At 35.6% G+C, this 11,597-nt stretch overlaps 1 protein-coding gene across 3 annotated transcripts; it reads right to left on the reverse strand.

The window, feature by feature from the left end:
• Window positions 1-3,547: 3,547 nt before the first annotated feature.
• Window positions 3,548-7,927, reverse strand: LOC124405162. 3 transcript variants are annotated; one of them, XM_046879834.1, is made up of 8 exons: window positions 7,823-7,927; window positions 5,861-5,966; window positions 5,671-5,764; window positions 5,050-5,165; window positions 4,688-4,921; window positions 4,352-4,557; window positions 4,194-4,262; window positions 3,548-4,087 (listed from the first exon to the last, which is right to left on the reverse strand). In XM_046879834.1, exons 3-8 carry the CDS (start codon window positions 5,737-5,739, stop codon window positions 3,939-3,941), a joined length of 843 nt encoding a protein of 280 aa, XP_046735790.1. In that variant the 5' UTR covers window positions 5,740-5,764; window positions 5,861-5,966; window positions 7,823-7,927; the 3' UTR covers window positions 3,548-3,938. The 3 variants fall into 3 exon arrangements, with proteins under 3 accessions (XP_046735790.1, XP_046735789.1, XP_046735788.1); XM_046879833.1 differs by having other exon boundaries at window positions 5,837-5,966; window positions 7,823-7,926; XM_046879832.1 differs by lacking the exon at window positions 7,823-7,927 and adding an exon at window positions 6,576-6,730 and having other exon boundaries at window positions 5,837-5,966.
• Window positions 7,928-11,597: the final 3,670 nt, after the last annotated feature.

Here is an 11,597-nt window from a genome sequence, read left to right on the forward strand (position 1 = left end):
GCGCCCCCATTGCACTGCCCAGCATCATTTTCCCGTTGACGGGAAAAAACGGTTAAAACTGCCGGCGCTCCACGAATTTCCTTTTTTCCGCAGACTTTTCAAGTTAAGATTCTTACCTTTAAATAAAACGCATGCAATATTTAAAAAAAAACTTGGTAAAAATTATGTATTATGATTGTGGTCTATCGTCTGGGCTAAGAGATTATCTGAGAAAGTTGTTGCAGCCATCTACAAAGTGAATAAAAATAGATTTGTGCAAGTTTCTATAACAGATGTTCGTCAACAATTACATTTACGCGTTCTAAGTACAATCTAATGTAAGATTTCTTTAATGCTTTTCAGATAATTTACGATCATATAAGAAATACCAGGTTGAAAATAATCTTGAAGGTTCTTATTCTAGAATTATTTTTCAAATCTTTGGATCACATAAGATCTCTAAGTGTTTTTGAAATGCGTTTCCTTCTTTTTCCTAACTTTTGATACAATTGATCCAGTTTATTCGTCCTTGAGAGGTTAGAGCTGTATCTAACGCATACGTAATAATTATGTTCTCTCTACGGTAACATCAAATGCATGACTGTTGCACAATATAAATTGTTTTTAAGATCTTAATCCACCAGATTAGTGAATATCTGATGTGCCGATGTTCGCAGTAGTGATAAAGTCCAAAAACAATAACTGAAAATAATAATTCTATTTTTCAGAACAGGTAATTAACGATTGAAATCAAGATCCTTAATCAGGGTGGTATTCCTATTTTATCTTATCCCCTACTTCGCTACGGAGTCACGATCCATTACCGTTAACAATTGTCAACTAAATCTAGACTTAAATAATGAGCTAAGCCTTGAAAGAATATATAAACTGATTAGTACGGTTCAGAACTGATATCCATTTCTGAAAAATATTATATAATTAATTGAGGTTTAAAGAAGATTTAAGAGCTTAAGAAAACATGAAACTCTTCGTGTCCGGAAATGTGTAATGCTTTTGTATGCGCTAATGAAAATCAGTATGGAAAATAGAATAAGCCTATAACTTGCCGCGTGAAAAATCTCAAATACTTATAATCTCACAAATTCAATAGAAGAGAACAAAAGTCAAATCGAATCAAATCAATAATCTTGCAAATAGTTCAACCACGCTCCTCGAGTTTTGCGCAAAGTGAGTAGTAAGAATAAAATTGTATGATGATTAATATTTAGGGAAAGTGCGTAATATCTAGGGCCAGAGGGCATCGAGGATGTGACAAAACTAGTTATTCACGAACTATGAAATTTTGAATTGGAAGGAATCGGCGGATCGATTTTCGTTTCAGTTAATACAAACAATTTTTGCGTTCCAGTCAGATATTCGGTAGAAGATACTGTTCCCATAACGTGCCCCGGGCTACTTCGCAAGGCATCGTCATACCGTACACATGACAGCATATTATTATCGTGTATTTTGCGAGAGTAATTATTTGAACAAGAACGCAAGTCACCATCGAACAAAATATTTCTGTCCTTGAAAATAATTGCGCGTCTGCTGAAAATTCCTTTCAGAATAAAATCCGTTGTTGTCCATGTCGAGTGTAAATCTAATTGTGAGTAGTTTGAAGGAATAGAAAAAAGTATAGCTTCACAGAAACATTCTGCATCTGCCAAATCCGAGAAAATCGAATATATGTTTTTTTTAAACGCTAAAATTACGGTCGTAAAAAGGGCGGCAACATAAATTCCTTGAACAAACATCCCGGAAAAAGAAAATCACATATAACGAGCCTTCAGAACAATAAGTATGTTCGTGTCGTGTTTTTTTATTTATAAAATAAGATATAACTACACATGACATCTTAAATTTATCAAATGCATGACAGATAATGGATATGTTACACGAATTTAATATCATTTCTCCTTTATTATAAACGTATAGTTTTCCTGAGATAACTCTTTTTTATCCTCGAAATATGCGCGTAAACCGAGGTCATAATATTATTTCAAGATTGACACAGCCACTTATCTTCTACCTACGTCAATCTGACTTCTGTTAAACTGTTGACGTTACCAATCCATTTGAGTTGAAATATTCATACGTATGGATGCTTTCATTGGCAAAGCCTCGAAGAGTATAGAAGACATGACCTTGGTATGAATATATTGGTCTTTACCAAAACATGGAGCTTCAGTTTTGATGCACAACCGTAGTATGCACGGAGGGAAAGGAATTCTTGAACCAACAAAATATATTTTGTTGAAGTCCATTCGCTTCGATCTATTATCCCTTATTTGTTCCAAATACGATCACTTCAATTCAACAATTTCGATTTAGTCAGTTGGTCAAAATGATTTAGTTAAACGAGTTTCTTGATTCAATAATAGCCTTTCTTGTCACGATCGAGTGAAGTATTGATTCGAGTGAACATTTTCATGAATTTCCCAAATTGAGTCAACTAAATGTCATTTCATTTAAAGTTTATGTATTCTTTCTCCAGGTCGCATGTTCCTTGACAAAAAAAATGAGGTACTTCAATTGCAATAAGCACATGAATCTAGTCATCAAAAAATTTACGTCGATCGAATGCCATACTTTGTTAATCTAACCGGCCGGCTTGCTTGGCGTAACCGGTTGAATCAGTTACAATAATTTGTTTCCAAAGTAAAATAAACACCACATGCTTTGAAACAAGTAGAGAATATATTCACCGTAAGCATCAGTGTACTAGTACTCTAAACGGCCACCAGGCGGCTAACTTTCTCGCCACGGAAGTAGCCTAAGAGATACTTGTAAAACCGGGTAGTTCGCTCCGAAATACAGCAGTGAACTTGATATCGACTGCGAATGAATCAACAAAAGCTATGGAAACGTGTTCCGTGTAAATTTCTGCATAAATAACAATAACTTTTTTCGGGTTTCACCTTGACCTATAAAATATCGGGCAAATCTCGCCAAAATTTTGAGCCAACAGAATTAAAAGTGATATATTTCGAAGAATACTGTTTGTGCGCTTATATAACCTGATTGTACACTGTACAGTCAATGTAAAACATTTTTGTAACAACAAAGTTCATTACCTGATACAGCCATTGAACTTTTAACTCGACAAAACCTGTATTGAAACAAGCTCAATTTGTTTTGATTAAAAACATTTTATATGTTTGAAACGAAACGGTTACGGTGCGTCAAATCAAATTTTTACAAAATTCACATTATCGCAAGAAATTTGCGCCGTCTTATCTTGAATAATTTTGTAGTCAGCATGATCATTCCAAGGCTTGATTGAATGCTATATTAAATTGTCACAAGTATTTCGCCGGATAAAACTATTTTGTCGAATTAAGTAAGTATTATGATTTCGCCGCGTTTGGCTACAGCATTCAGTCGAATCAAACGAATATCACTTGACTCAAATTTATAATCGTTTCCATCCGTGCGTGTAAGTAAACGGATAAATTATACTAGAATTATTGGTAAAAAAGGGTTGAAATTTTTTTATTTCTCATTAATTTTATACCCTGTAGTTTGCACAAATACATCGATCTTCATTTACGGTTATCACATTTTGTCGCGTGATAAACACGCGAATTACTTACAACTATGCCGACACGGTAATTTGATAGTAGTTTTGTCAGCGTAACATAAAACTGTTAATTTAACTAAAAACACCCGTAAAATTCATTATGGGTTAATACAAATCAAGCTGGAGGTAGTCAAGTGAAAATCTAAAGAATCAAAGAAAAACAAGTTGAGACTGTCAATTGAAAGATGTTGCAATAATTATCACACCAATATCCTATAAATGTGACGTAAAATTACTCAGTAAAAACTTTTGAACGTCACGTTAGATTTGGTTAACAATTTTCTTGGCCCTCAAATGTCTCTTGATTCTTTGAAAATCGTCCATTTAAAATAATAATACAATATAAAAAATATACATCAAACGTGACGCGTCATAGCTATTTGAGTTTTGGATAGAGATTGATCTTAGATTTTTCTCTTCCGTACCGAATCCACGCAATGATAGGCCAGTTTCGTACCATCCAGTACTGGAATGCTATCAAGTGTTTGAAGTACATACGCAAGACAGGGCCGACGATGGATGTGCCTGTAAATGAGAAATTCAGAATGACAGTGAATAAAAAAAAGAATTTTGCACTACGTATGACCTGAGCGTATTTCATCATCATATCTGACTAATTAATAACAATTACCTAGAAGTGTGTGAATAAGTTCGCTATACTTCAGATTGAGCCAGCTCCAAGTGCTCAGTGGTTTGTGATCTGTGAAAGAAACGTTAAGAGTTACAGATAATTCAACATTTCAACAAGGTGAAGATGTGTGACGAAGCAATGGGGAAAAATATACCCACATGTCAATCCATTCAAACGATATGTTATGGCGAAAATTACATCCGGCTTTAAGGTCATGTCGATGACCCAAAATCCATCGAGCATTACCTCCGACATGTGCATAAAATTTGGCGGCAGTTCCTTGAAGTATTTTGCAAATACTTCGGTTTGTAATCTTCTGCACAATTGTGTCGTTTCGGCTTCGGTTTTGCGACAAATGTTCAATCTGAAAAAGAAATCGGACCTAATTAGTGACAATTCCATTCAGACACGTGAAAAAATTGACACACGAGATGTACAGTGGTTGATAATAATTAATTATTTTAACTTTTACTGGCACAGTGAAAATTATTTACCGATCCGAAATGCCTAACATATACCCGATGACTCGCCAAAAGTGATTGAGGCCTTCTCGTTCCTTCGGAGTGTTCGTCAGGCCCAAATACTCTGGCTCAATCAAAGCGTAGCCCACGAACCCGAACTGAGTGTAAGCCATGTCACGTTGCAAGATTCCTCCACTTCCGTCTCGAGAAGATCGTCGACTTGAGATCATGTGTTTCCAACGAACTACGTTCAATGACCGGAACCAGCTACAAGTGATCACCAAACTCAAAGGTTAGCTACTTTTCACTCACACGATACTCTTTTCTTTTAACGTATATCATAAATTAATTCTTTCGATGATCCAAAGAATGGTTTTAAAGATCACTCTACTCACTCTGAACCCTTGACTGTCGTATCTTGCATGTACCAAGCACGAGTGTGCAAAAGTGTTTCAAAATATCTTTTGAATGCTGTGCATGGTGTTCCACTTTGTTTAGTGTAAATGAGAACCTGAAACCAAGAGAGATTTTGCATATTAGAAAGTGAAGCGTTGATAGAGTATATACATTGGGTAGGCTACTGAAAAAGTCAGTGATTGTTGGGAGGCTATACCTTAATTATTAATGATTCAATTTGATGAAGGTGTATTTTATTCAAAACAAGGTAAATCGAGCGTCGTTTAAATACTTTTGCTTGGAAAAATTAATTGACAGGAAGCAAGAAATGTCCGAAAATTTGAAGTGAATCGTTCGAGCCGTTTTTGAAAAATTGTGAGCATCGCAAAGCATATTACCGAGTAAAATGACTTACTTATTGTCAATAACAATGCTTCCTATCAATTTATCGTGATGATACAAGTATGGAAATACAGCTCGCAGTTGTCGTGATATGAATTCCCAAGAATCGCCCATTTTTTCAATCGTTATCCCCCTATGAGCGCAACAACAGAATGTAATCCGGTCGATAACTTTGGAATGATTGAATAATTTGTCATTAGGCGGTATTTTTTACTGACTTTTAGAATCGTTGGAATGGACAGCACCGCTATCAATCCAGCCAGGCTAGCTGTAGATATTCCGACCATATTAGAATCATAGTAGTCTCTACCTCTGTAATTTCGAACGGTAAAAATTCGTAAATCAAAATCGTCGGACTTGTATTAAATTTAGACTTAAACTTACGCATTGAATAACTTTTCATCGTACCACTCGGGGAAATCTGCTGGTGTTACATCTTCCGAAGGATCGTAGTCGATTGTCTCTTCGTCGTTTAATAATGCTTGAAAATGTTTATCCACCGTGGCAGGCTGGACTATAAAACACAAGCACTTATTACACTTGTATAAACTTATTTATTCCCGACTCAACAATAAAGTTGACTTTTTTGACCGCTAAATGCAGAAAAAATTAGATTTGCGGGAAACATGATAGAATAATTACACGATAGAATATAATAACGGTGACAGTGACAATAACGATAATGATGATGAAAAAAGAATATTCTAACTTTTTTAATAACAGGCATTCGAATCGCGCAACAGACAATTATTTCAATTTAACGGTACACAATCAAACTGTGATTAGATCTACAGGGTGGGCCAAAAAAAAAAAAAACAAAGATCTTGCCGAAGCATTTGACTCTAATATTACAAGAAACGGTTCATGTCATGTGAAAGAATAACGATTTGAGATGAAAATTGAGTTGGATCCTATTTTTCTAGAATGTCTATCTCAGCAAGGAATAAGAATTTTTTTTATATTCAATTCTTAGCATAAAATAAAAAGAAAAGATTTGAAAATCGGTCAACGCGTTCGTATCTTATTCACGTTTCGAAGTAATCCAGTCTTTTAGCCCACCCTGTAGAATTGATACACAAATGCTCCGCCCACCGAGTTTCCAGGTTGATTTAAGCCCACTTACCATTGTCTATGTGTTCCCTTTTCGTACGCATTGTAATGCCCTTGTAACAGGCACTGAAGCTGAGTTGAGTTGTTTCAAGAGTTAGACGCTGCTCTTCAACCGCTGACTGAACCCTTCAGCTTTTTTGCAGTTTCATATGTTCTAAACCGGTTACGTTACGTAACTCGCAGTTCCTCACTTTGATGCGACGTGTATTATATCTCGATCGCTACGTATAATCGCGCAAAAATATATCTGCGTGACGTCACCATGCTTCGGTGCTCGACCGAAGTTGAACCGAGGTAATGATATCGTTACGACGTAATCTAAGAAGAGCAGAAAGAATTCAATATTACTTCCGACAGATTCAGGGACGTCTTTGAACAAAAATTACGCAGACGAAAGAAGGTGAGGAATATAATTAACACCAACGCCTGAATCGAGGCTGCAATTAAAACTAATCGAGATTAGCCAAAACAAGATAGTTCTTATCTCGGATTCTCGCTGGAGATAACATTTTGCGATTCCGTTGAAGGTCGTGAGATTTTAGCAAAAATTTTACGTTACGGTAGATGAAGTGTCAAATCTACAGTTACACGTGTAATTGGTATATATCGGATTTCAATAGATAATACAAGTATGCAACCGTTTTTGAAACAAAAAAATTAGGTATTTTTGAAATTGAATTGAAAAGTCAATAAATATTCGTCCCTCTTTATGCCTCAAAATGTATACTAATTTACACTAAACACTGCATAATTCTAAGGCACTGTCATACGAAACAATTTTTCAAAATATCTGTTTTCAATTTTTGCCACATTCTTATAGCCTGAAACATTGAGTTTAATTTGCGAAAAAGTTTTTATAAAATTTCGCTGTATTTTCTATCCTTCAACCAGATGATTAAAAAAAATATTCATTCATTTGTCAATAACAAACGATCAAGGTCATTTTTTTCATCAATAATCTATATTTTTTTTCACTGATTTGCCATTTTCTCAATTTGAAAAAAAAAAAATTAAAATATCCGGCCATTGATACAAAATGTTACAATCAAGGATCTATCCAAATTCCAAATCAAACGTACCACGCCGTAGCCGAATATCATTTTTGAATTAACAATAACTCCGTTGTCAATTGATATTCTTTAATAATTAAAAAAAAAAAACTGAAACTTCATAAAACCTTGTACTGTGTCTAATAAATCTCACGTCGTCCTTCTGATATCCGCCTGAGAACAGCTTTAAAAATCGATATATTTATTAGACCAACCTCTACGATAGTGCTTTAAGTCTCTGGCCAAAATGCGTGGGAGAGAACTTCTTGCCTGGACGGAGTCACTGACTGCACTGAACGCATAACGTTCTCTAAATCGCAATCTGGACCTACATGGCGAATAAAACGTGCCGCCGAACATGCGTGACATATCGTACGGGGGGTACCCCCCCCCCCCCCCCCCCCCCCCACCACCAAACCTGCTAGCCAATTACTTTGAATATAAGGAAGCGTAATCCGATCATATCCTCCATACAGGAAGCCACATGTACGTCAATTCTTCGAAGTATTATGTTATCTCATGGTTCATGGTATCGAGCGTCACGGAAAACGTACATACTTTCAGAATACTGCAGGAAAATTGCAAGCAAAGTGCACGGGTACAAAAGTTCTTCAATTATTGATCGATGTAGACGTAATATGCTCCGTCGGATGTATTCATTTTAGTAAAACGTTGAGGTAACGGGAATTACGACTCAGTGTTCTTGCTGGTTTGGGAACCAGCAAGTGATCAAGTTTTTATTATACCTACGCCTATTTGGGGTTCTTTGATAACTGATACGGAATTTCCTCACGGTAATTTTTATTCGGATAGTTTATTACGGCAACGATGTAACTGTTCTCACTTACTCGAATAGAGAAAATTAGAGAGATGAAACACGCGGGAAAGGTTTCGAGGGCTTGAACAGGTTCTGCCACTTTCCCTTTTCCAGTTAATGGCCATCTTGTGCATGTTTACAAGCGTTCACATTTTTTGTCACCGCAATTTTGTGCGGTTTTAATGTCGGGCTTTCGATTCTGAATATTTTTCTCTTATTTATTTTGCAATTTCTTTTCCGTCGAAGATACTTTCGTTCCATTCTCCATCAAATGAACTTATGTTTCAACGTTCGTATAATCAACTTCTATTCGATATACACAAATCTCACGTGTTACTCAGTGGTACTATTACTAGGGTACTTGAGTTCCAAGCGAAATACTCTTCTACGTTCCCCCCATATCCTTAAACTTGACTCAGCTTGGCAGTGACTAGAATCCTTGGAGACAACCAATGACATGTCAGACTTGTTCACGTACAGCGTTTTGTAATACGTATATGCGTCTAATGACTTAACTACTTCTCAGACGCTAGAGAAACTTGTTTCCTTTTTCTAACGCTCACGGTGCAGTCTCGCAATGCGCGATAGTATGATCCAGCATGCAAGTCATTATGCATTTAACGAGTAACACTTGGCTACAGATTAGCAAGATATTACCAAGATGACGATGATTGTATATTGCTCCAAAGCGCTGACTCATTGCCAACGGTATATGGCTTTGGAGTCTTCCCCATACTTCGAATCTCAATGGAAATCGCTAGGTAATGATGGTTCTCATTTTTGACACGCACAATATGCATCGAAGATCAAACAGTCAACATCCTAGACAACACACGTATGTTGCAAAGTCGACTTTTAGACGTCTGTACAAGGACATCTTTTAGACAGAAGAAAAAGATTTCCTAAAGCTGTCATTCTTAGACCGTTTTAAAAAATAAATTTTTATGTGTCGAAAAGATGTCTTAAAGGCGTTTTGAAACCGTCTCTTTTATACGCTTCTCCTCAGTAAGGTTCATCTGCATCTCGAATGAAAACAACTCGGGTAATTGGAGCGAGTCCCACATAAAAGTTTGACAGAGTCATCTTCGCACGTCATTCGTAGTTAACATTAATCCTTTTGTTTCACTATGATCTATGAATCATTAAACGAGAAAATAAAGAAGTGTGATTATGAAGTGTCTCATTCGTTGATTAGGTCAGTATCCTTACAAGTAAATGAAAACCGATAAATTTCGTCCTTCATTGCTGATCTTATCTCTACTGATATATATGTGATTAGAGATACTTGCATCAATTAAGAATTAGCTGCATTACTGTTACACCAATTTACTAACCTAGATCGACACGAACACGTGCTGCGGTATACATTTGACCTCGGATTTAACGTAATGAGCCGGGAACATTACATTGTACAGATCCGTGTTAGGAAATTGCGGCAACAAAAAATGGTTGTCTTTAAAATATCAAGCAAATGATATTTCAGAGACGTTGCTAAGCCATTCAGAAAATAACATCTCCCAGACATCACAATATTAAAAGCAAATTTCTTTTCTTTGACAGCTAAGACATGTCGGAAAATCTCGCATCCGACGTCTTTTACACGTCTATTAGTTTTTCGGCAAAGTAGCAAAGTCCTGAGAGTTAAGTTGAAGTAAAAACTTGTACAACTTTTTATTTATTTAGAACCAGTTCTACAGCCTACCCTAAAAATATGCCATAGGAAAATGTTTTAGTATTGTCTTATACTCATTAGAGTGTACCTTTTAAAGTGTTGCTATTAAGCTTATATATATAAATAAAAAAAAAAAAAATACATTATAAAATTATAAGATTTTAAAATTTTCACGATTTGTTCCTATCATTATAAGCAACATATCTGCCAAGTTTCAAATCTGTCTCTTGATTTATACCAAAGTCATACAAAACTAAATAACTGGTTATAAAAACTACACGTACTTTATATTTAAGACTTTCGGAGCTTAGTGGGCACGTGTTCCAGTTGACGTGGAGGCTTGAAACTTTACACAGATTTTTTACTAATGATTTTAAACACATCTGGAGGGCGTGTCAATGAAAATTTTTCCGACCCCCGAATAATGGCCACCCTACACTACCTATGCTTGAGATAACAACGTGAAGGAATTTTTTTTATGTATTACCCTCCGAAATCCTCCGAAAGGTACACACTTCCAGTTTGTATGCTACACTTTTGGCCCTCTGAAGAATAATCACACGTGAATTGACTGGGACAGAGTCATCAACTGAAATAAGCAACCACTTCTCTGAAAGTGTATTTATTGGGAGAAGAGTGCGCGGCTGTAATTAAATCTAATGAGCTTTTAATTAGTGTGACATTTTCCACAACCGTTGGCTTGGTCTTCGTTGATTTTACACCACATTTAAACGATCTTAATCGACAGGTAATACGACGTTGCGATGTAAGTAAGTAGTAAGTAGGTACGCGAAGTTTTTGGAAGTTTTCGAAAGTTGGAAGTCACTTATGCAGCTAAACTTCGAGTGAGTAGCTTCTGCGACAGTGTAATCCACGAAATTAATTCATCTTCACGAAACATTTTAGTGTAATTTACTAAATTTATATCATTTGGAATCGGAGTACGCAACATGATTTTCAATTTTCTCGTATGACGAAAATAGCACCGTGAATGTCGCTCAATAATATTATTTTAAAATTATGTTGAATAACATCCGTTATCTTTGTAATAATAACAGTAAAGTCGACTAACATCCATCATACTTTATTCATAAATTGTTCGATCCCCAATACGAGATTTTATTCATTATTACGTAATATAATTTAATATTCATCGTCATTGCTCAAATGGGCAAAATAGATTCGTGCTGTCGATGCTTATAGATGACATTTCGATCCGTTAAACAGTATTTTTTCTATTTCCACAAAATTTGAGTAAAGATAACAGTAATAATAATAAATAATTATTATTATTATACAAAATAACAAAGATGCTCGACGGTATTTTTCTAAACAAAATGGATTTTAATGACGACAATTCAAAACGAGTTAGTCTTTTCTCGAGATTAGTCCGTCTTACAATTGGTAAGTTTTTAAAAGTGGAAAACTCCGTCAGCATTACAATGCAATATTCTTTGCTGTTGAAAAAATATGACTAATTGTGCCTTTACCTAGACC

The sequence above is a fragment of the Diprion similis genome, chromosome 4, assembly GCF_021155765.1.
Source record: "Diprion similis isolate iyDipSimi1 chromosome 4, iyDipSimi1.1, whole genome shotgun sequence".
Lineage (NCBI taxonomy): Eukaryota > Metazoa > Arthropoda > Insecta > Hymenoptera > Diprionidae > Diprion > Diprion similis.

Coding starts and splice junctions, on each gene's coding strand:
- LOC124405162 (XM_046879832.1), bottom strand. CDS start 6,606: ATGCGTACGAAAAGGGAACACATAGACAATG. Junction 5,967..6,575: donor AAGGGAACACATAGACAATG/GTAAGTGGGCTT, acceptor TGTGTTTTATAG/TCCAGCCTGCCACGGTGGAT. Junction 4,558..4,687: donor ATGTTAGGCATTTCGGATCG/GTAAATAATTTT, acceptor TTTCTTTTTCAG/ATTGAACATTTGTCGCAAAA.